This window comes from Elephas maximus, chromosome 2 (assembly GCF_024166365.1).
Source record: "Elephas maximus indicus isolate mEleMax1 chromosome 2, mEleMax1 primary haplotype, whole genome shotgun sequence".
Taxonomy (NCBI): Eukaryota; Metazoa; Chordata; class Mammalia; order Proboscidea; family Elephantidae; genus Elephas; species Elephas maximus.
In genome coordinates this window covers 40,165,696-40,192,090 of record NC_064820.1, presented here as the reverse complement: position 1 = coordinate 40,192,090, position 26,395 = coordinate 40,165,696, and the positions used below count along the sequence as shown (strand labels likewise).

The 26,395-nt window shown below is 40.8% G+C and overlaps 1 protein-coding gene across 2 annotated transcripts in view; it reads left to right on the top strand.

Annotated features, from left to right (window-relative positions):
* The window catches only part of PRLR (prolactin receptor), a 231,837-nt gene that overhangs the window by 188,507 nt on the left and 16,935 nt on the right, over positions 1–26,395 (top strand). For both annotated transcript variants that reach the window (XM_049862125.1, XM_049862131.1), the window contains exons 2-4: positions 5,060–5,172; positions 22,340–22,472; positions 24,132–24,301. In XM_049862125.1, the coding sequence (XP_049718082.1) occupies positions 5,103–5,172; positions 22,340–22,472; positions 24,132–24,301 (373 nt within the window). In that variant the 5' untranslated portion in view covers positions 5,060–5,102. The remainder of the gene's footprint in view (positions 1–5,059; positions 5,173–22,339; positions 22,473–24,131; positions 24,302–26,395) is intronic.

Here is a 26,395-nt window from a genome sequence, read left to right as displayed (position 1 = left end):
CAAGTGGATGGCTTTAACAATCAGAATTTTATTCTCGCAAACTGTGGTAAGCTAGAAGTCCAAATTCAAGGTGACAGCTCTAGGAAAAGGCTTCCTTTTTCAGCTCTGGAGAAGGTCCTTGTCATCAATCTTCCCCTGGACTCAGAGCTTCTCCAAGCAGGAATCCTTGGTCCAAAGGATTCACTCTGGTCCCAGCACTGCTTTCTTGATGGTATGAGGTCCCCAACTCTCTGCTTGTTTCCCTTTCCTTTTATCTCTTGTAAGATAAAACGTGGTGCAGACACCCCAGGGAAACTCCCTTTACATTGGATCAGGGATGTAAGTTGAGCAAGGGTGTTATATCTCACCCTAATCCTCTTTAACCACAGGCAGAGATTATGATTTATAACACATAGGAAAATCATGAAATGAAGGACAACTACACAATACGGGGAATTACGGCCTAACCAAGTTGACACATATTTTGGGGGGCACAATTCAATCCACAACAGCTGGGTAGGTCAAATGGGTAGATGGACTCCAAAGGTATCACAAAGGATGAGGGGTTGGGGAGCACAGAAATTGACAGCAGAGAGGGGAGGGTTGGAAGCTCGGATCTGTTATTTTTAACTCTCAGAAGGCCATGCTGCCTCCTCTCTGGTGGCACACCCCTCCTAACGTGCATAGTAGGATCAATCCAGGCTATGGGACTGTGGCTCTAATTTTCCATCTGGAGAGAGTGGCTCTGTTTCTCAAAAGTGCAAGCTGCAGGGCACAGGTTGCTGGACTTGTGTCTCAACTCTTGGCCTCTATGGCAGAGATTTGACTTAATGCAACAAGGTGATGAATGAAGGCTTTTAGAAAGAGAGGGTTTAAACAGGATCAGAGTTGATGCAGGACAAACTGAGGAAGAAGGGGTTTCGTGGAGGTCACACCACAGTGGGACATAGCATGGTGAGAAGGAATATTTGAAAAAGGTAATGGGGAACAGCATAAAGATGGGCGCATTCAGAAGCAAGGAAACCAAGGCAGGTAGAGGTGAGCCAGGGGCTGCTTACCTGCTACAAACCTGCTATTCAGTTCCAAGTCTTGCGTTTTTAAACCACAAACATACCCAGGGAGCTAGTAAGGAGTGAAGCTTCAAATCCTTGTCCTAGGGCTGAGTGTGGGAGGTTGACGGTTTGCTAATTGGACTCCAAATGTTTGGAGCCATTTGTTACTTGTAACCATTATTAAAAGTAGCATATGGACCCTCTTTGAGTGTCCCAGTACCAAATACAATGAATAAGAAGGGTCATGCTTGCTGTTGATCAAGATCCTGCTTGCAATGAGGGGTGGGCTCAGAGAGACAAAAACCATATTTACCCCCAGCCTCATGTCTGCCAGCTATGAAAAATGGTCAGTGGACAAGCGGGACATGTGGTCAGTGCTGGGAGGCCCCACAATGGGTAATGGGAATTAGCATCCAGCATAGCACCCTATGGGTGAGCAGCGGCGGTTATATTTTTTTCTAATGGTTACTTACCCCAGTGTGTTTGCCCTGCTAGGAGTCAGAAGCACGATGAGTTGGAAAATCATTAGTGAAACACAATAACTACACTACTGTGAGTACACCTAATTCCCAGACACAGGGGTTTTAAGGCATTAAAAAGTGCACATGGCAACCAGAACCCAGGATACACTTTAGCAAACCCCAGATAAAAGTTGTCTCTTTTTAGTCTATAACAGTGAAAACACTGTTGTAGGAAGATTTTCTTTAGGAGAGTATCTTTGAGCTTGAACCAGCACATAGGGAGTAGAAGCAGACTGGACAATATCTGCTACTGTCAGACCTCCGCTCTGCTCCCCATTACAGTGATTCTTCTGCAAAACATATGCAGCCTGATTTGGCAGGGCTGTCTGGATTGCATCTGACCTTGCCTGCAAGGTGTGATTTATAGCTTGTTGAGCTCAAGCGTTTTGATGCAATAACCAAAAGAGTAGGGAAGTGTCAATAAAGGGATGTTGCACAAATCCTTCAAATGATGGCCAGAATCTCATCCCCAAGCTAGGCTGAGGTCACCAGATAGCCAGGGCAAAGGACTCATTTCCTTCAAGGCCTATACATACCTAGAGTTCCTGGATGGTGCAAACAGTTAGTGTGCTTAGCTACTAACTGAAAGATTGTAGGTTTGAGTCCACCCAGAAGTACCCTGGAATAAAGGCCTGGTGATCTACTTCAAAAAAAAAAAAAAAAATCAGGCTTTGAAAACCCTATGGCTCACAGTTCTACTCAGGCACACATGCGGTTGTTTGCCATGAGTCAGAATTGACTCAACAGTAACTGTTGTTTTGGTTTGGGCTTGTTTTCATATGTATCTAATGATGCTGGATTAGTGAAATCAAAAAGGTTTGAGATCCCCTGGACTAAGGAGTAGGTCCCTGGGTGGCACAAACAGTTTGCAATCAACTACTAACCTAAAGGTTGGTATTCAAACCCACCCAGTGGTGCTGCAGGAGAAGAGTCTGGCAATGTACTTCCATAAAGATCACAGCCAAGAAAACCCTACAGAGCAGCTCTACTCTGTAACACACTGGGTCTCCATGAGTCAGAATCTACTTGACACCGACAGGTTTGGTCTGGGACTAAGGAGAACCAGTAGCTGAAATTTGCTCTTTGCAGCCCTGACTTGCCTTCTCCTGCCTGGCACTCCATACCTGTATGAGGCTAGGAGTGTTGCTTACCTTGGAGCAGTTGCTTCTGTCTCCACTGTCTCCCATGTAGAAGGGGAAATAATTGCACCATCCATCTCAAACCTTCCAGGATTCAAGGTGATTTTCCAGAAGCTCTAAGTGCCAGATTTCTCTCTCCCAGTGGCATGTGACTGACAATTTATTCAACCTCTCTGCACTTGAGTTTCCTCACCTGTGAAAAAGGGATGGTAATAACCTGTATCTACTTATGAAACTGTTATGAGAACTAAATGAAATTTAAATGATTAAGGTACTTACCAGAGTGTCTGCCTGTAACGGGTGTCCCATGAGTGGTAGGCCCTATTTTAAACCCGTTGTTGTTCTTGTGTGCCATCGAGTCGATTCCAATTCATAGCAACCCTATACAATAGAGCAGAACTGCCCCACAGGCTTTCCTAGGCTGTAATCTTTATGGAGCCCTGATAGTGCAGCAGTTAAGAGCTTGTCTGCTAACCAAAAGGTCAGAAGTCTAAATTCACCAGCCACTTCTTGGAAACGCTACAGGGCAATTTGACTCTGTCCTATAGGGTCACTGTGAGTTGGAATCAACTCAGTGGCAATGGGTTTAATCTTTACAGGAACAGATCACCAGGTCTTTTCTCCCATGGAGTGGCAGGTGGGTTTGAGCTTTTGAACTTTCTATTAGCGACTGAGGGCTTAACCACTGCACCACCAGGGCTCCTATGTTAAACCCGAGGCTTCAAGCTGGTTCATTCAGTTTGACCCCCTGCTGAGAATTTGCATGTCTATACCAGATATACCTAGTCAGAATCTATAGTTTAACAAGATCCCCAGGTGATCTTGTTAAACTATAGATTCTGACTAGGTATATCTGGTATATCTTTTTAAAATTCCTGTGTACACATGTAAGAATCATCTGGGGATCTTGTTAAAATGTACACTCTGATTCAGTATATCTGGCATGGAAATGCAAATTCTAAGTGGAGGGTCGAACCAGAATGAACCATCTAAAGCACTGGTTAAACCTATTATGAGCCTTTAATAACAGTCTCAATTAGTTGAACCTGAGGGGCAGTATAGACTGCACCACATCAGAGGCATTTGGAAGAAATCCTGGGACAGCAAGTACAAGGCCCTCAAAGAACAACACACAGGCTACCTCACAGTTCATCTGGGATCAGTTAGTAGACGAGGAGCCTCAATATAAAAGAGGTGTTGATGGAGCCTATGTGTCTCAAAACTCTGTTGTCACTAAGATTCTATTTCTCAGTATGTCTCTGATGAGGTAGTAACAGGTGGAAAAAGCCCTCCAGAAGTCGTCCATTAGGTGGTTTTCAGCTGGCAGATGAGAGCCAACTTCTGGTCAGCAAGAAAGGGCAAAAGTTGGTCTTTTAGGGGCTCAACAAACAACACACACCCTTTTCAAACGTCCCAAGATGGGCAGCCTTGCCCCTGAATTTTCTTCCCTGGATTTAAAAAACCATGAAATTTAAAGGAAAATTTTACTCATGTGTTTCTGCAAATTTATACTTAGTTCATGAAATCCACTGTTTTATGAGAGTTGAAGTCCAACAAGACTAATGAGTCTTTTTCAAACGTCTTTTAAAATCCCTTTTTCTTAGAAGGGCATTTAGAGGCTTTGAAACTTGCTCCAAGGGTAAAAATTATAATATTAATAATAAATTGCTCCAGACACTCAAACCCTGCAGGTTCAAAATTTACCTAACACTCTGAACCCAAAGGATTTGAATTATTACTGGGGTTTATCATCTGTTTACAGGGTTTCTCGAAGGCAGAAAGAAACCACATGGAGGTCCACTAGAGTTCACTGTGTGGTTTATACCATGTCCATAGCCAGAAGACTTCCAGGGCTTTCCCAGCCTAAAACTTTAGAGGATGCCTTCCTAACTTGGTGGCATCAGTGGGGCCAGGTTGGAGTCTTATTGAGGACTTCTCAGCCCAGCTTATTTTTGGCTGGTGAATCAGAACCAGAGCTTTCCTGGAACGGTTCTCTTGTGGGGCACGTAGATACAACCTGTGTCACATAGGCTGGGTACTATACTACTGGGGAATGGCAGGGTACAAAGAGAACAATTTTTCTTTAGGGTGTGTGCAAAGGAGCTGACTACTGTGTGGCTCCCTTGAACTCCCTCCGTTGTCATCTGATGACCTCTGCTGGTAGAATTTTTCCCAACATGTGTGAGCTGGTACTTCTGAGCCAAGCCATCCAACCAACTACGTTCCATTTTCCTACATTCCTTTCCTCCTGTTTTGTCATTCACATTAGGCAAGCAGGGGACTCCATTGCAAACACCCAGAATAAAGTAGGGCGTGTGCCTGCACAGACTGTCATTTCACCCAAGTTGCCTGGTGCCTTCTCTTCCAGTGAACCTCTGAGACATTTCTGGTAGAAAGAGAAGGGCACCAACATGAAGGAAAATGTGGCATCCACAGTTGTTTTCATTCTGCTACTTTTTCTCAACATCAATCTTCTGAATGGTAAGTAAGAGATTGTCCTGCTCTCTTCAATTATCTGGGTGTTTTTGAGAGGGGGGTGAGTCCATCACAGTCCTCTTACAATGCAGTTGTGAAAAATGGAAACGTTTGTGTCCTTTGCTGCTATTAAGTTATTTGCAATATTTTGAGCACTTGCAAAAGCTTGTTACTGTGCTCTGCATTCCATCCTCACTCAGGGAGCAGAGTAAAACAGCCCTGAGAATGATGAGACCTAGTCCCAGCTCAGTCAGTTACTAACCATGTGGCCTTGAGCCAATTGCCTAATCTCTCTGGGCTTCCACATTTGTCAAGTGAAGATAGTGATGTTTCCTCCACCCCAAATGAAATAATGTGTGTGAAAAATCTTTGAAAAACTAAATAGATATAAGGGGTTGCTGTTACACGGTGGGAAACAGTGGCAACTTTGTATTATCTGTGCTAATTGGGGAAACGAAGTCCATAGTTAATGCTATGGGTATGCCTGTGTATGTCCAATTCTGTGTGTGTGTACCTCTGCATATTTCTGCATGTGTACCTGTGTGCATTAACTTCTCTGTGTGTGTGCTTGAGTACAAATTCTTCTGTCCGTGTACCTGTGTGTCTGCCAGCGTATACTTCTACATGTATGCACCTGTGTGTATTTCTGTGTATGTGTGTGTATATATATACTTCTGGTGTGGACTCTGTGTGGTATATGTCTGTACCTGTGCATATGCTACCTGTGTGACTGTCTCTGTGTTCCTGTCCATTTTGTGGGGACAGCGAGATGTTCCATTAGCTTTAACTGTCTCCTTTAAACTGAGTGAAAGGAACATTTGACTAAGCATAGTTTCACAGCCTTGCCCTCCTCTCTTGAGTTTTCTAAAGGTACTACTAATAAACAGTGCTATGTGAAAGATTTCTTCTTTCTTTCTTTATGTGAAAGAGATAAGCTTTCAGAGAGAAAGAAAAGGGAAGGCAGGGGTCAGTAAAATCCATAAGGGAAACTCTAAGTACTCAAATAATCAAGAACTGCCCTAATTGGCTTCAGAGTAGGCTCATTACTGAATCACAGTCATATATTGTTGTTGTTTTTTAATCTATATTTCTTTATACCTCATACACTCTTTCTTACCTGCCACTAAAAAAAAAAAAAAAAATGAAAAAACAAATCTGAGATTTTGCCATGATTCTCAACACTTCTTCATCCTGTGAAATGATCCTGAATTTTCCCTAGAGAATGAGCAATGTTGTAAATATTGGCAGAACTGGCACCTGGCTGTCCTGGATGGTTTTCAGCAGGGCTGTGAGCCAGAACCTAGCTCAGCTCTAACTCAGACCATCAACCTGGTGTCCCCAGCCCCACCCCATGGATGCTTCATGCCATTCCATTAAACTCTTCCTTAGAGCTTCTTTTGCGTAGCCCCCCACTCCCCATCCCTCATTCCCTCACTGAGGTCTCATCCAAACTTGTTCTTCTGACCTGGTGCTCAACAAGAAGTTCTGGCCTAGGAGGCACCATAGAGAGTGGAGGGCAAGTGTGTGAGAAAACAGAGAGCTCCCTGAGTAGCTGAGACCAACAACCAAAACCTCTCCTCTCCCTCTGGCACACGGCCTCCCCAGGTCTGCGCTGTCCCCACAGGCCGGCTCCCACAGCACTATATTTTTTTTATTTTTCTTTACCTTTCCCCTTCTCCCTTTTGCTTCTCCCTCCCATCTAGGCCCCATGCTGCCTCTGCTCCTTCTCAGCACGCCCTGCTGCACTGCTGGGCAAGAAAGGCATCAGCTCTCCACCATCCCAATTATGCCCCACCCTCAATGGCTAGCTCCCCAGCACCATATTTATTTTTTGTGGTGGTTGTTTTTGTTTTGTAGTTTGATTTGTTTTGATCTTTTATTTGTTTTGTTCTTCCTTTCTTCTCTCTTTCCTTTCTCCAGCCCACTTAGCCCTGTGCACTGCCCATACCCTATCTCAACAGGCCAAGCTGCAGCACTTGGCTAGAGAGCCACCAGCACACAGCCTTGCAGGGTTTCCCTTGCCCCCACTCACTGAATCCTAAGTATCATAATTTTTTCACTTTTTCTTTTTTCCTTCATTTTTTTCTTTTGCCTTTTCTTTTTTCCTTTTCTTTCTTTTTTTTTTTTTTTGCTTCAATGACTCTATCTTCTTTCTCTCACCCACATAGTTCCACACATCACATCCTCTCCCTTCCCTGAAACCTATCTTCACCATGCACTGTGCACTACACCCCTGAGTGGCATAGATGGGGACCACAGTACCTCGCCCTGTCAGCCACAGCATGTGCCGCAGAAGACCCATCCCCACCCCTCCCTCTCAGTAGACCTGCACTGCTGCATCATAGCTGGGCGACCAACCCTCCCATCTGTACAAGGTGGTGAGAAGTTTCATGCCCATAGACAAGCAAGTAACAAACCATGCCCAGCCTGCCTGCCCAGACATAACCAAATAAAACAAAAAAGCAGGAGGAAAAAAATCTACAATTAATGAAGAAAATAATTCCTGAATGTCCTGAAGACGCAGGCAACATCAAAACACATTTAAAAAACAGGACAAGATGGTTCCAGAAAGCATCCGTAATAAAACACCAGGTGACCTTCTGGTAGAAGAAAAGGCAGTGGAACCACCTGATAAGGAATTCAAAACTCTAATATTCAGGACTCTTCAAGAGATGAAGGAAAATGTAGACAAAATTAAGGAAAAATAGACAAAATCATGGAAAATAGACAAAACAATGGAAGAATTGAGGAAAACAATACAGGAACAAAATAAGCAAACAACTAGATAATCATACAAAAACAGCAATTAGAAATCCAAAAGATGAACAACAAGATTGCAGAAATGAACAGTGCAACAGAAGGTTTTAGGAGCAAATCTGAAACAATGAAAGATAGGATTTGCAAAATTGAAGACAAATCCTTAAATACCATTTTATTTGAGGGAAAATCAGAGAAAAGAACAAAGAAAAATGAAGAAACCCTGAGAATGACGTGAGATACAATCAAAAGCAAAAATTTGTGTGTGATCAGAGTCTCAGAGCATGGGGAGGAAACAAAAAACACAGAGAGGATCACTAAAGATTTGCTGACAGAAAACTTCCCTAATATCATGAAAAACGAAAAGCTGACCATCCAAAAAGCTCAACAAACCTCATATAAGATAGACCTCAAGAGAAAATCATGAAGACATATCATAATCACACTCGCTAAACCCAAAGACAGTGAGAGAAACCTGAGAGCAGCTCAAGAAAAATGTGAAGTCATGTATGGAGGGGAAACAATAAGACTAAGCTCTGATTACTCTACAGAAACCATGCAGGCAAGAAGGCAACAGGATAACATATATAAAACCGTGAAAGAAAAAAAATTGCCAACCAAAAATAATATATCCTGCAAAACTCTTTCCCAAATATGATGGTGAAATTAGAACAGATGTAGATAAACAGAAATTAAGGGAATATGTAAAAACCAAACCAAACTTGCAAAAATTATTAAAGGGAGTTCTTTGGTTAGAGAACCAACAATCTAAATCTAGGACTCAAGACAGCATCAGCCAGATACCACCCTAGATAATGAACTTTTAAAATATTTATTTTATAAAATATTTAGAACCAGAGAGGTCAATCTGTAAATGACAACATCAGAACAATAAAAGGGAATAAACAGTGTAGGTACAGAACATTCAAATGGAGAGGAAATCAAGGTGGTATCAAGTAATAAAAGACTGCTTTACATTTAGGAAGATAAGGGTAAATGTCACAGTAACCTCGAAGAACATTAGCAAACCTACCCATCAAAACAAAGAAGAAACACATAAAGTCTCAGTAAACACAAAATCTATGAAAATAAAAGTAATGAAAAAAATCCACAAACAAAAGAAATTCAGCACAGGAGAGTAACAGGAACAAAGAAAACATCAGCACCACAAAAAAAAGTCACTACGAAATAACAGCAATAAACTCACATCTACCAATAATCACACTGAACGTAAACAGCATAAATGCACCCATAAAGAGACAGAGAGTAACAGAATGGATAATAATAAAAAAAAAAAAAAAAAAAAAACAGGGCCCATCAACATGCTATCTACAAGAGACACACCTTGAAATAAAGACATAAATATATTAAAAAATCAAAGGATGGAAAAAAAAATCAAGAAAACAGCAACCAAAAAAAAGCAAGAGTGGCAATACTAACCTCAGATAAAATATACTTTAAAACAAAATCCACCATAAAAGACAAGGAACAACATTATATAATGAATAAAGGGACAATCTGTCATGAATACATAACCATAATAAATATCTACACACTCAATGACAGGGCTTCAAAATACATAAAACAAACTAACAGCACTGAAAAGAGAAATGGTCAGTTCCACAATAATAGTAGGACATTTTAACACGTGACTCTAGAAATCTAGAAAGAAACTCAACAAAGATACAGAAGATCTAAATGTGCCAGTCAACCAACTTGACCTCATAGACATATATAGAACACCACCCAACAGCAACAAAGTACGCATTCTTTTCCAACACACATGGAACATTCTCCAGAATAGACCACAACTTAGGCCACAAAGCAACCCTCAACAAAATCCAAAACATTGAGATAATACAAAGTATCTTCTCTGATCACAATGCCATCAAAGTAGAAATTAATAACAGGAAGAGCAAGAGGAAAAAAATCAAATACATGGAAACTGAATAACACCCTCCTTAAAAACCACTGGGTAATAGAAGAAATAAAAGATGGAATCAAAAAATTCCTCAAATCAAACAAGAATTAAAACATATCATACCAAAACATTTGGAACACAGCAAAAGCAGTGCTAAAAGGTCAATTTGTAGCAATAGATACACACATCAAAAAAGAACTAAAGGACAAAATCAAAACATTAGCTACACAACTTTAAAAAATAGAAAGAGAACAGCAAAAGAAGCCCAGAGCCACCTGAAGAAAGGAAATAATAAAGATCAGAGCAGAAATAAATGAAATAGAAAGTAGAAGAAAAACAGAATCGACAAAACCAAAAGTTGGTTCTTTGAAAGGATCAACAAAACTGACAAACCATTGGCCAAACTGACAAAAGAAAAACAGGAGAGGACACAAATAACCCAAATAAGAAATGAAATGGGGGCCATAACAACAGACCCAGCTGAAATAAAAATGATCATAACAGAGTACTACAAAAAACTATACTCTGACAAATTTGAAAACCTGGAGAAACTGGACAAATTTCTAGAAACACACTACCTACCTACACTAACATAAACTGAAGTCAAAAATCTGAACAGATCCATAACAAGAGACTGAAAAGGTAAAAAAAAAAAAACCAACTGAAAAATCCCTTGCCCAGGTGGCTTCACTAGAGAATTTTACCAAACATTCAGAGAAGAGCTTGTACCAGTACTACTCAAACTATTTCAGAATATAGAAAAGGAAGGGATACCTCCAAATTCATTCTATGAAGCCAGCATAACCCCCATACCAAAACAAGACAAAGACACTGCAAAAAAAAAAAAAAAAAAATTACAGACCAACCTTTCTCATCAATATAGATGCAAAAATTCTCAATAAAATTCTAGCCAATATAACAGATACATGAGGAAATGTTCTCAATCATTAGCCATTAGAGAAATGCAAATTAAAACTACAACTAGATTCCATCTCACTCCAACAAGGCTGGCATTAATCCAAAAAGCACAAAATAATAAATGTTGGAGAGAATGTGGAGAGATTGGAACACTTATACACTGCTGGTGGGAATGTAAAATGGTACAACAACTTTGGGAATCAATTTGGCACTTCCTTAAAAAGCTAGATATAGAACTACCATACAACCCAGCAATCCCACTCCTCGGAATATATCCTAGAGAAATAAGAGCCTTTACACGAACAGATATATGCACACCCATGTTTATTGCTACGCATGGATAAAGAACAGTGAGGAATCTGTGAAACATTTCATAACATGGAGGAACCTGGAAGGCATTATGCTGAGTGAAATTAGTCAGTTGCAAAAGGACAAATATTGTATAAGACCACTATTATAAGATCTTGAGAAATAGTTTAAACCGATAAGAACACATTCTTTTGAGGTTATGAGAGGGGGGAAGGAGGGAGGGTGGGAGAGAGTTATTTACTGATTAGATAGTAGATAAAACCTACTTTAGGTGAAGGGAAGGACAACACTCAATACAGGGGAGGTCAACACAACTGGACTAAACCAAAAGCAAAGAAGTTTCCTGAATAAACTGAATGCTTTGAAGGTCAGCAAAGAGGGGCAGGGGTTTGGGGACTATGGCTTCAGGGGACATCTAAGTCAATTGGCATAATAAAATCTATTAAGAAAACATTCTGCATCCCACTTTGAAGTGTGGCATCTGGGGTCTCAAACGCTAGCAAGCAGCCATCTAAGATGCATCAATGGGTCTCAACCCACCTGGATCAATGGAGAATGAAGAACACCAAGCTCACAAGGTAATTATCAGCCCAAGAGACAGAAAGGGCTACATGAACTAGAGACTACATCATCCTGAGACCAGAAGAGCTAGATGGTGCCCAGCCACAACCAATGACTGCCCTGACAGGGAACACAACAGACTCCTGAGGGAGCAGGAGAACAGTGGGATGCAGACCCCAGATTCTCATAGACCCCAGATTCTCATAAAAAGACCAGACTTAATGGTCTGACTGAGACTAGAAGAACCCCGATGGTCAGGGTCCCCAAACCTTCTGTTGGCCCAGGACAGGAACCATTCCCGAAGCCAACTTGTCAGATATGGATTGGACTAGACAATGGGTTGGAGAGAGATGCTGATGAGGAATGAGCTACTTGCACCATGTGGACACCTGAGACTATGTTGGCATCTCCTGTCTGGAGGGGAGATGGGAGGGTAGAGGGGGTTAGAAACTGGTGAAATGGTCACGAAAGGAGAGACTGGAAGGAGGGAGAGGGCTGACTCATTAGGGGGAGAGTAAATGTAAGTATGTAGTAAGGTGTATATAAGTTTATATGTGAGAGACTACTTGCTTTGTAAACTTTCACTTAAAGCACAATAAAAATTATTTTTAAAAAATTCTAACCAATAGAATTCAGCATCATATCAAAAAAAAATAATAAACCATGATTCAGTGGGATTCATCCTGGGTATACAAGGATGATTCAACATTAGAAAATTAATCAAAGTAATCCATCACATAAATAAAATAAAAGAATGGAATCATATGATCGTCTCAATAAACACAGAAAAGGCCTTCAACAAAGTCCAACACCCATTCCTGATAAAAACTCTCAATCAAATAGGTATAGAAGGGAAATTCCTCAACTTATAAGGAACATTCATACAAAACCAATGGCCAACATCATTCTTAACAGAGAGGGTCTGAAAATATTCCCCTACAGAACAGGAACAAGACAGGGTTGCCCTTTACTGCCACTCCTACTTAACATTTCCAAAAAAAAAAAAAAAAGACATTCCTAAGTTTAAACCAGCCTTTTATTAGTTAATATCGTCTTGATTTCCTCTTTATTTGAAAATTTTGTAACTACACTATTTATCCCCTCTTTTACTGTTCTATCATTTTGTTGTACTGTGGGGCCTTGCATGTTGCTGTGATGCTGGAAGCTATGCCACCAGTATTCAAATACCAGCAGGGTCACCTGTGGAGGACAGGTTTCAGCTGAACTTCCAGGCTAAGACACACCAGGAAGAAGGGCCCAGCAACTTACTTCTGAAAAGAATTAGCCACTGAAAACCTTATAAATAGCAGCAAAACATTGTCTGATATAGTGCCAGAAGATGAGTCCCTCAGTTTGGAAGGCAGTCAAAAGACAATTGGGGAACAGCTGTGCAATCAAAGGACAGTTGACCTTAATGACGTGGATGGAGTCAAGCTTTCAGGAATCAAAATGAGAAAAAAGGGCTGCAAACATCCATTAATAATCAGAACATGGAATGTACAAAGTATGAATCTAGGAAAACTGGAAATCATCAAAAGCGAAATGGAAACACATAAACATCAATATCCTAGGCATTAGTGACCAGAAATGGACTGGCATTGGCTGCTTTGAATCGAACAATCATACGATCTACGATGCAAGAAATACACAGAGACACTATGTGAAAAGAACTGATCAATGTTCAACCATTTCAGGAGGCAGCATATAATCAGGAACCCATGGTACTGAAGGAAGAGGTCCAAGCTGCCCTGAAGGCACTGGTGAAAAACAAGGCTCCAGGAATTGACACAAAACTAATTGATATACAGTGCTAGTAGCACTCACTCATCTATGCCAAGAAATTTGGAAGACAGCTACCTGGCCAACTGATTGGAAGAGATCCATATTTATGTCTATTCCCCAGAAAGGTGATCCAACCAAATGCAGAAAGTATCGAACAAAGTCACTAATATCACACGCAAGTAAAATTTTGTTGAAGATCATTCAAAAGCAGCTGCAGCAGTACATCAACAGAGAACTGCCAGAAATTCAAGCTGGATTCAGAAGAGAACTTGGAACCAGGGATGTCATTGCTGATGTCAGATGTATCCTGGCTGAAAGCAGAGAATACCAGAAAGATGTTTACCTGTATCTCATTGACTATGCAAAGACATTCAACTATGTGAACCGTAACAAATTATGGATAACATTTCGAAGGATAGGAATTCCAGAACACTTAATTGTACTCATGAGGAACCTGTACATAGATTAAGAGGCAGTCTTTCAAACAAGGGGGTACTGTATGGTTTAAAGTCAGGAAAGGTGTATGTCAGTGTTGTATTCTTTCACTATACCTATCCAATCTGTATCCTGAGCAAATAATCTGAGAATTTAGACTCTATGAAGAAGAACAGGGCATCAGAATTGGAGAAAGACTCATTAACAACCTTTGTTATGCAGATGACACAACCTTGCTTGCTGAAAGGGAAGAGGACTTAAAGTACTTACTGATGAAGTTCAAAGACCACAGCCTTCAGTATGGATTATACTTCGATATAGAATAAACAAAAATCCTCACAACTGGACCAATAAGCAACATCATGATAAATGGAGAAAACGTTGAACTTGTTCAGGATTTCATCTCACTTGAATCCACAACCCACGGAAGCAGGGCTCAAGAAATCACTGCACTGGGCAAACGTGCTGCAAAAGAACTCTTTAAAGTGTTAAAAAGCAAAGATGTAACTTTGGAGACTAAGGTGTGCCTGACCTAAGCCATAGTGTTCTCAATTGCCTCATATGTATGCAAATGTGGGACAACGAATAAGGAAGACCAAAGGAGGACTGAGGCCTTTGAATTATGGTGTTGGCAAAGAATAGTGAATACTCCATGAACTGCCGAAGAACAAACAAATCTGTCTTAGAAGAAATGCAGCCAGAATGCTCCTTAGAAGCGAAGATGGTGAGACTATGTTTCATATACTTTGGGCATGTTATTAGGAGGGACCAGTCCCTGGAGGAGGACATCATATTTGGTAGAGGGTCAGAGAAAAAGAGAAAGACCCTCAGTGAGATGGACTGACACAGTGGATGCAACAATGGACTCAAGCATAACAACAATTGTGAGGCTAGTACAGAACCAGGCCATGTTTGGTTCTGTTGTATGTGAGGTCACTATGAGCTGGAACCTACTTAACGGTACCTAACAACAACAACATTTAACATTGGGCTGAAAGTTCTAGTTAGAGCAATAATGAAAAAAAAAAAAGGGTATCCAAATTGGTAAGGAAGAAGTAAAATTGTCCCTATTTGCAGATTATTTTTTTTTTATACATAGAGAACCCAAAAGACTCCACAAGAAAACTATTGGAACTAATAAAAAGATTCAGCAGAGTAGCAGAATACAAGATAAACATACCAAAAATTAGTTACATTCTATAAACCTATAAAAAGGAAATCAGGAAAGCAATACCATTTATAATAGCCCTTAAAAAATTAAAATACTTAGGAATAAATCTAACCAGGATGTAAAAGACCTATACAAAGAAAACTACAAAACGCTACTGCAAGAAACCAAAAGAGACATACATAAATGGGAAAACATACCATGCTCATAGATAAGTAGACTCAACATTGTGAAAATGTCAATTCTACCTAAAGCAATCTACAAATACAATGGAATCTCGAGCCAAATACCGACAGCATTCTTTAATGAGATGGAAAAACTAATCATTAATTTTATATGGAAGGGAAGAGGCCCCAGAGAAGTAAATTACTATTAAAGAAGAAAATAGAAGAACTCACACTACCTGACCTCCAAACCTACTATACAGCTATGGTAATCAAACAGCCTGGTATTGGTACAATGACAAACACATTGACCAGTGGAACAGAATTGAGAACCAGATGTAAATTCATCCACCTATGGTCACCTGATCTTTGACAAAGGCCAAAAGTCCATTAACTGGGGAAAAGGCAGTCTTTTTTAATGAGTGGTGCTGGCAAAACTGGATGTCCATCTGCAAAAAAATGAGAAAGAACCCATATCTCACACCATACACAAAAACTAATTCAAAATGGATCAAAGACCTAAATATAAAACCAATAACTATAAAGATCATAGAAGAAAAAAATAGGGTCAACATGAGGGTCCCTAATACATGGCATAAACAGGATACAAACCGTAACTAACAACACACAAACACTAGAAGACAAGCTAGATAACTAGGATCTTCTAAAAATTAAACACTTAGCTCATCAAAAATCTTCACCAAAAGACTAAAAAAGAGAACCTTTTGGCTATGACGAATCTGACAAAGGTATAATCGCTAAATTCTATAGGAAAATCCGACACCTCTACAACAAAAAGACAAATAATTCGATTAAAAAATGCGCAAAGGATATGAACAGACACCAAAGAAGACATTCAGGCAACTAACAGATACATAAAGAAATGCTGGCAATCACTAGCCAATAAAAAAAAAAAAGCCAATAGAGAAATGAAAATCAAAACCACAATTAGATACCATCTCACCTCAACATTACTGGCTTAAATCAAAAAAGCAGAAAATAACAAATGTTGGAAAGACTGCAGAGAGATTGGAATTCTTATACACTGCTGGTTGGAATGCAAAATGGTACAACCATTTTGGAAAACGATATGGTGCTTCATTAAAAAGCTAGAAATAGAAATACTATTTGTGGTTGTTGTTGTTAGGTGCCATTAAGTCAGCTCCAAATCATAGCAACCCTATGCACAACAGAACGAAACACTGCCCGGTCCAGAGCCATCCTTACAATCATTGTTATGCTTGAGCTCATTATTGCAGCCACTATGTCAATCCACCTTGTTGAGGGTCTTCCTCTTTTCCACTGACCCTGTACTCTACCAAGCATGATGTCCTTCTCCAGGGACTCATCCCTCCTGACAACATGTCCAAAGTATGTAAGATGCAGTCTCGCCATCCTTGTTTCTAAGGAGCATTCTCGTTGCACTTCTTCTAAGACAGATTTGTTCATTCTTTTGGCAGTCCATGGTATATTCAATATTCTTTGCCAACACCACAATTCAAAGGTGTCAATTCTTCTTCAGTCTTCCTTATTCATTGTCCAGCTTGCACATGCCTATGATGCGATTGAAAGTACCATGTCTTGGGTCAGGCGCACCTTAGTCTTCAAGGTGACATCTTTGCTCTTCAACACCTTAAAGAGGTTCTTTGCAGCATATTTACCCAATGCAATGCGTCTTTTGATTTCTTGACTGCTGCTTCCATGGGTGTTGATTGTGGATCCAAGGAAACTGAAATCCTTGACAACTTCAATCTTTTCTCCATTTATCATGATGTTGCTCATTGGTCCAATTGTGAGGATTTTTGTTTTCTTTATGTTGAGGTGCAATCCATACTGAAGGCTGTGGTCTTTGATCTTCACCAGTAAGTGCTTCAAGTCCTCTTCACTTTCAGCAAGCAAGGTTGTGTCATCTGCATAACGCAGGTTGTTAATGAGTCTTCCTCCAATCCTGATGCCCCGTTCTTCTTCATATAGTCCAGCTTCTTGGATTATTTGCTCAGCATACAGCTTGAATAGGTATGCTGAAAGAATACAACCCTGACGCACACCTTTCCTGACTTTAAACCAATCAGTATCCCCTTGTTCTGTCCGAATGCCTCTTGATCTATGTAAAGGTTTCTCATGAGCACAATTAAGTGTTCTGGAATTCCCATTCTTCGCAATGTTATCCATAATTTGTTATGGTCCACACAGTCAAATGTCTTTGTATAGTCAATAAAACACCCCCTGGTATTCTCTGCTTTCAGCCAGGATACATCTGACATCAGCAATGACATCCTTGGTTCCATGTCCTCTTCTGAAACCGGCCTGAATTGCTGGCAGTTTCCGGTCGATATACTGCTACAGCCGTTTTTGAATGATCCTCAGGAAATGTTTGCTTGTGTGTGATATTAATGATATTGCCCTATAATTTCCACCTTTGGTTGGATCACCTTTCTTGGGAACAGGCATAAATACGGATGTCTTCCAGTCAGTTGGCCAGGAAGCTGTCTTCCATATTTCTAGGCATAGACGAGTGAGCACCTCCAGCACTGCATCTGTTTGTTGAAAAATCTCAGTTGATATTCCATCAATTCCTGGAGCCTTGTTTTTCACCAATGCCTTCAGAGCAGCTTGGACTTCTTTCAGTACAATCGGTTGCTGATCATATGCCACCTCTTGAAATGGTTGAACATCGACTATTTCTTTTTGGTATAATGACTCTGTGTATTCCTTCCATCTTCTTTTGGTGCTTCCTGCATCGTTTAATATTTTCCCCATGGAATCCTTCACTATTGCAACTCGAGGCTTGAATTTTTTCTTCAGTTCTTTCAGCTTGAGAAATGCTGAGCATGTTCTTCCCTTTTGGTTTTCCATCTCCAGCTCTTTGCACATGTTGTTGTAATACTTTGTCTTCTTGAGACGCCCTTTGTAATCTTCTGTTCAGTTCTTTTACTTCATCAATTCTTCCTTTTGCTTTAGCTGCTTGACGCTCAAGAGCAAGTTTCAGAGTCTCCTCTGACATCCATCTTGGTCTTTTCTTTCTTTCCTGTCTTTTCAATGGCCTCTTGCTTTCATCACGTATGATGTCCTTGATGTCATTCCACAACTTGTCTGGTCTTCAGTCACTAGTGTTCAGTGCATCAAATCTATTGTTGAGATGGCCTCTAAATTCAGGTGGGATATACTCAAAGTCATATTTTTGCTCTCGTGGACTTGCTCTGATTTTCTTCAGTTTCAGCTTGAACTTGCATATGAGCATTTGATGGTCTGTTCCACAGTCGGCCCCTGGCCTTGTTCTGACTGATGGTGTTGAGCTTTTCCATCATCTCTTTCCACAGATGTAGTCAATTTGATTTCTGTGTGTTCCATCTGGCAAGGTCCATGTGTATAGTCGCCGTTTATGTTGGTGAAAGAAGGTATTTGCAATGAAGAAGTCATTGGTCTTGCAAAATTCTATCATTCGCTCTCTGGCATTGTTTCTATCAGCAAGGCCATATTTTCCAACTACTGATGCTTCTTTTTTGTTTCCAACTTTTGCATTCCAATCACCAGTAATTATCAATGCATCTTGATTGCATATTTGATCAATTTCAGACTGCAACAGCTGATAAAAATCTTCTACTTCTTCATCTTTGGCCCTAGTGGTTAGTGTGTAAATTTGAATAATAGTCGTATTAACTGGTCTTCCTTGTAGGCGTATGGATATTGTCCTATCACTGACAGCATTGTACTTCAGGATAAATCTTGAAACGTTCTTTTTGACCATGAATGCAACACCATTCCTCTTCAAGTTGTCACTCCCAGCATAGTAGACTATATGATTGTCTGGTTCAAAATGGCCAATACCAGTCCATTTCAGCTCACTAATGCCTAGGATATGGATTTATGCATTCCATTTCATTTTTGACGATTTCCAATTTTCCTAGATTCATATTTCGTACATTCCAGGTTCCAGTTATTAATGGATATTTGCAGCTATTTCTTCTTATTTTGAGTCATGCCACATCAGCAAATGAAGGTCCCAAAAGCTTTACTCCATCCATGTCATTAAGGTCGACTCTACTTTTAGGAGGCAGCTCTTCCCCCACATGTCTGTCAGTTTGTCATACTGTGGGGGCTTGCATGTTGCTGTTATGCTGGAAGCTATGCCACCGGTATTCAGATACCAGCAGGGTCTCCCATGGAGGACAGGTTTCAGCTGAGCTTCCAGACTAAGACAGACTAGGAAGAAGAATCTGGCAGTGTACTTCTGAAAAGCATTAGCCAGTGAAAACTTTATGAATAGCAGCAAAGCATTGTCTGATATAGTGCTGGAAGATGAGAAATACCATACAATCCAGCAATCCTAGAGAATATATCCTAGGGAAATAAAAGTGGTCACACGAATAGACATATGCACAGCTATGTTCATTGCAGCATTATTCACAATAGCAGAAAGATGGAAACAACCTAAGTGCCCATCAACAGGGGAATGGATAAACAAACTGTGGCATATACACACAATGGAATACTAACCCCCCAAAAAACCCGTTGCCATCGAGTCAATCCCAACTCATAGAGACACTACAGGACAGGATAGAGCTGCCCCCATAGAGTTTCCAAGGAGCACCTGGTGGATTCGATCTGCCGACTTTTGGTGTGCAGCCATAGCGCTCAACCACTATGCCACCAGGGTTTCCAAATACTATTGTTTCCAAATACAATGGAATACTATGCAACCATAAAGAACATTAACGAATCTGTGAAATATCTCACAACATGGATGAATCTGAAGGGCATTATGCTGAATAAAATAAGTCAGTCACAAAAGGGCAAATATTATATGAGACCTTTATTATAAAAACTCATGAAAAGGTTTACCCACAAAAAGAAAAAATCTTTGATGGTTACGATGGAGGCGAGGGGTAGAAAGGGAAAAACACTAAACAGATAATAGATAACTGGTAACTTTGGTGAAGGGTAAGATAGTACACGATACTGGGGAAGCCAGCACAACTTGACCAAGGCAAGGCCATGGAAACTTCATAGACAGGTCCAAACTCTCTGAGGGACCTAATTGCTGGGCTAAGGGCTTGGGACAATGGTCTCAAGGGACATCTAGCTCAACTGGCATAACATAGTTTATAAAGAAAATGTTCAACATTCTACTTTGGTGAGTAGTGTCTGGGGTCTGAAAAGCTTGTGAGCAGCCATCTAAGATACTCAACTGGTCCCATGCCATCTGGAGCAAAGGAGAATGAAGAAGACCAAAGACACAAGGGAAAGAGTACTTCAGAGGACTAATGGACCACAACTACCACAGCCTCCACCTGACTGAATCCAGCACAACTAGATGGTGCCTGGTTACCATCACTGACTGCTCTGACAGGGATCACAATAGAGGGTCCCAGGCAGAGCTGGAGAAAAATGTAGAATAAAATTCTAACTCAAAAAAAAAAAAAAAAAAGGACCAGACTTAGTGGTCTGACAGAGACTGGAAAAACCCCAAGAGTATGACTCCTGGACACCCTTTTAACTCAGTACTAAAGTCAGTCCTGAGGTTTACCCTTCAGCCAAAGATTAGCCCATAAAGTGAAAGAAGACTACATGAGCACACCAACCCAGGGGCAAGGACGAGCAGGCAGGAGGGGACAGGAAAGCTGATAATGGGGAACTCAAAGTCGAGAAGAGGAGAGTATTGACATGTCGTGGTGTTGGCAACCAATGTCACAAAACAATATGTGTGTTGTTAAATGAGGAACTAATTTGCTCTGTAAACCTTCATCTAAAGCACAATAAAAAAAAAAAAAAAAAAAAAAGCTCTCCTTTCTGTTCCTGACTTCCTGAATGAAATGCTAGGGCATCCTGCTAGGCCAAAAGGAGCATCAAAAGAGGTTGTATAGACTGGTGTGGTCGCCTTTCTCCAGCCCAGCAGCATCAGGGCAAACTCTCAGGGCTACTTGCTCTGTCTCTGGCCATGACAGCAAAGAAAGAGAGGAGGGAACCAGAGCACCAAGAGCTCTGAGGATTAGGCAACTATAATATTCTATCCCCTTGACATTGTGGTTTTCACATCACCTCATTCAGACCCTCTAGCTTCCAGCTCTTAGATAATAAACCATAACCAAAAACCTGTCACTGTCGAGTAGATTCCAACTCATAGCAACCTTATAGGACAGAATAGAACCACCCCCACAGGGTTTCCAAAAAACAACTGGTGGATTTGAACTGCTGACCTTTAGGTTAACAGCCAAACAACCACTGTGTCACTATGGTTCCTAATAACCAGGAAAGGAGCTATCTGCTCTTTTACCTCTTACCATGACACCTACCCCAAAAAGAACCATAGAATTACAAAGAAGACCTTTGGCACCTCACCAAGAAAAGACTCAAGGAAAAAGAGGGAAGATATAAGAAAAAAGGACTAAAAGCCAAGCTTGAGAGTTGGGGCAGAGAAGATGGGGAGATAGTAAGGCTGGGTCATGTGATCAAAGATGAATAGACACAAGGAAAAGTGAAGACAAAAGGAAGAAAAGGAGAAGAGAAGATAGAAAGAAATCAGCTGAGAGACAGTCCCAAATAAAGGGAGCATCAGTGATATGGTTAAAAAAAAAAAAAAAGTTTCAGGAACAGAGATTGAGTGAATAGTGTGGAAATGGGAGAAAGATGGAAGGAAGTTCATGAACAGAGTGGATAAGTGCCAAAGAGCAATGTATTGACTAACTGTCCACAAGATGCTTATACTTGGCAAGAGTTCTTTTTATGGTGACCTGTATGCTGTGGGCAGGTATCACCTGATATAGGCTCCCTGGGATTGAAGAAGGGCACGTATACTTCAATCCGTGTGTATCCATCTCACTCTTGATGCTCACTCTTTCTATCATTGATTCGTTGATATTTTACAATTAGTCACTGGTCTTTACATAAGTGTTTGATATTACCATCTTGAAGTACCCTCTCCCATATACACACACACCATCCCAAAGCTCTGCTTCTAGAAATCCTACTGACATTGGAGTAGCCCACAGAGGAGTGTTTCAGGTTGCTGATGTTCTGGCACTGGTGAACACCCCATCCCTAGGCCTCCTTGTCCCAAGGCTTTGTCACTAATCTGGATCCCATCAATCTGCTTTGGTCACAAACAAAATGGTTGAATGGACTTTAATATTGACTCCACCGGCTTCTGGCTTTTTCTAGGACACTCACCTCCTGGAAAACCTGAGATCCTTAAATGCCGTTCTCCTGAAAAGGAAACCTTCACTTGCTGGTGGAAGCCTGGGACAGATGGAGGACTTCCTACCAATTACACTTTGACTTACCACAAGGAAGGGTAAGAAGCTTTATTCTCTCCTATCAAACTCCACAAAAGTGTTCTCACACACCAGGCCAATATAGTGCTGGTCCTGATTTGGAATTAGCAACACCTTCCCTGGATTTCCACAAACAAGGCTCATACCACTGGGGTAGAAGGGAGTGTGAAGTCCATGTCCACATTCTTCTGTCAAATCGTAAAGGAGCTTTCTCAATATGTAGACACTTATCAGCCATAGCAGCAATGCAATAATAGCAGTGTTTGAAATGTCATAACTGTCACAAATATAGATTGTGGCCCAAGGCTACATATAAAAATTTCCTAATTGCTAGGTAATTATTAATGTTCATCGAAAACTTTGTGTCACTTTTTTTTTTTTTTTTAGTATAGTTGTTAATTTTGTGACATACAGTTACCAGTTGCTGTCAAGTTGATTTCAACTCATGGTAACCCAACGTGTTTCAGAGTAGTACTGCTCTCCACAGGGTTTTTCATGGATGTGATCCTTCAGAAGTAGATCACCAGGACTTTGTTCTGAGGCACCTCTGGGAAGACTTGACCTGAACCTCCAACCTTTTTGTTAGCATCCAAGGGTGTTAACTGTTTGCACTTATATAAGACAATACCATATAATAGGCAATAACCATGACATATTAACTTTGCAAACTTGTTTCATGTCCAAGAAAATAAAGAACTCTGTAAGGAAAAAAAGGTGATGCTTTTTTCTCTGCTAATTGTTGATCCAGCATCCATGATTTCTTAGAGGGTATATTTGGTCATAAAGTTACTGTCAGGGCCAAACAAGATCATCTATGTGTCAGTATTTTGTTGCACTCACCATGAGACCCTCCTGGAAATCCTGGGAGGGATGTATCCTTCCCCAGTAAACAAAACATTTAGCTACTGATGGAGACAGCTGGCCCACTTGCCAAGGATGACATTTTCTTGTACATAAAGCTCTCCTACTTGGGATGTAAACACATGACACATAAACAGGTTTCAGGGACTCAAACAGGCAACCAGAATTGAATATGCCTTAAAGCCTGTGCAGCGTGTCTTGAGTTGAGGCCCCTAAGTCTAAAGGCAGGAAGCTTAATGAGCCACTTGGACCTTAAATTGTTCCTATCAAAGTAATTTCATTCTTGCTGACTTAGTGCAGCCTGAAATAAACCAACATCAGCTTTTCTCCCCTTGGATCTATTTACGTTCTTAACAACGAAATGTGATTCAACACATACATCCAGTAAATGCTGCACTGTGTGTAACCCCACTGTGTGTGTGTAGGTGGAAGTCCACACTTCAAGAGATGGATGACCTGGTAGCAGTGCTCTAGGTATGGCAGTGCCCTGACCATTGAAAACTCATGTGTTTATTGGCAGGGAGCACACATCACAAGGCTCACAGAATCCTCTAGAAGGGAAGGGCTGGTGAGCAGCAGAGTAGTTAAGTCCCTAAAAAGCCCCTTCACCTCTAGAACCTACTAGTCTCTTGTCCTAACTTCCTTCTCCAGCACTTTCTTCCATCTTTCACTCCCAGCTGGAAGGGGCAGTGAACAAAAGTTTAGGGAACACTTTTTCAGCTCTGGTTTTTGCATTTGGAGTACTTGACCCCCAAAAGCCAGTGATACTGGTCTTTGTATTACTTTCTTATTCACTCTTAATATATGACTCATTGCAGAGAGACAATCACCTATGAATGTCCAGACTACAAAACCGGCGGCCCCAACTCCTGTTACTTTAACAAGAAGCACACCTCCATATGGAAAATATACAACATCACAATAAACGCCACTAACCAGATGGGAAGCAGTTCCTCCGATCCACATTATGTGGATGTGATTTACATAGGTAAGGGGAAGGGAGTGTATGAGGAATTTATGATTCCATTATTTATTCACCAATAGTCAAACTCAGTGAATCTTCTGGGCTTTTGGTGGATTCCTAAAAGAAAAATGAGAAAATTATAATATTCAAAATGTCAACTGAGTTTTGTTTTGTTTTGTTTTTTAACAAAAAGAAATTTAATTTCTCACAGCTCAGGAGGCTAGAAGTCTGAATTCAAGGTGCCGGCTCTAGGAGAAGGCTTTCACTCTCTGTTGGCTCTGGCAGAAGATCCTTGTCTCTTCTGAGCTTCTGCTCCTAGGCAATCTTCACGTGACTTGGCATCTGTATTCCCCTATCTCTGCTTCTCTTGCTGGCTTGTTTAATCTCTTTTATATCTCAAAAGAGATTGACTTATGACATACCCTACACAAATCCTGTTGTATTAACATAACAAACACAATCCATTTCCAAAAGGAATTATAGCTATAGGCATAGAAGTTAGGATTTACAACACATATTTTGCAGGGACATAATTCAATCCATAACATTCTACCCTTTGGCCCCCCAAAATTCATGTCCTTGCCACATGCAAAACACATTCACCCCATCACATCATCCCAAAAGTCTTAATCAATTCCAAATCCAATTTCCCATTTCTGAATCATCTAAATCAAATATGGGTGAGACATTAGGCATATTCCATTCCGGGACAAAATTCCTCTTCATGTGTGAACCTCTGAAATCTAGAATACAAGTTATCTGCTTCCAAAATACAATGGTGGAACAGGCGTAAGGTAGACATTTCCATCACAAATGGGAGAAATTGGAGAGAAAGAAGGGATAACAGGCACCAAGCAAGTCCAAAACCCAGCAGAAAAATTTACATTAGCTCTTTGGGACTATCTGTGCAATGGCCCCACCATCTAGGCTCTGGGTGTTGACCTTGCCCTCTGAATTCTAGGTGAAGGCCCCTCAGCCCTGAACTTCAGCTCTGCCCTCCAGGCTCACTGGGATGGCAACCCCACTCTCTCAGCTTTGGACAGCCCTGTACTCCTAGTCCATCTGAGCAGTGACCCCACCACCTTGGCCCTGGCAAGCCCCATTCTTCTGTCCCTTGGACATGGAAGCCCTACCTCCTCAGCTTTGGGCAGAAACCCAACCCAATGGCACACCTTAATGGAAGCCCCACATTCTGGAACCTAGTTGGCAAAGATCTGACTCCGAAACCTAGGAGGCTGCAGCCTCATCCTTTGAAATCCAGGAGACAGTGTCCCCACTTGTTGAAACTGAGAAGGCTGTGCTTTCCATACTCCTTCAACAGTTCTGCTGATCTCCAAGCTGCTCCAGGAATGGTCCTTTTCTTTTTCTGGAGGACAACAGATGTAGCTCCTTTGGCCTATTTCCTGCCTATAGAATTCCAAGAGGTGGACAGTGTTCTTTCATTTCATTCTTTCTCTGCCTCTTTCAATCTAAGCTAGTGGGTTTTCTGCTGTGGTAGTTGCTTAGAGCCATCAGTCACAGGCTTAATCTCTTTAGCAAAAGATTGTGAATCCACATCCTTGGTGAACATTCTAGAGCACGTGTCCTTAGTTTGTAAAACAGAATTTTCCAAATGTTTAAGTTTCGTTTTCATTTTGCACAGTTCTTTTTTAAGTCCATCTCTTTCCTCTCGCATTTTATTGTAAGTGCCAAGAAGAAACCACACAGACCCTGTAGGATCTTGCTTAGAAATCTCATCAGCCAGATATTCAAGTTCATCACTTACAAGTTCTACCTTCCACCAAACATTTTGGACATAATTCAGATAAGTTCTTTGCCACTGCATAAAAAGCATTGCCCTTCCTCCATTGTCTAATCACATGCTCATCATTTTCTTTTAAAGCCTTACAAGAAGTATATTTAATGTCCACATTTCTAGCAACAATCTGTTGCTGGTGCCATATGTATTCTCTAAGATGAACTTTCTTTTTTTCAATTGTACTTTAGATGAAGGTTTACTCAACTGAGTATTTTAAGCCAATTTTCACCGACTTCATCATTCATGCCAATGAGCCTGGTCCTCGTAAAACTTGTCTTCCTGTGTATCAGATTGACTCTTGTCCCCATTCTTTTCCACCC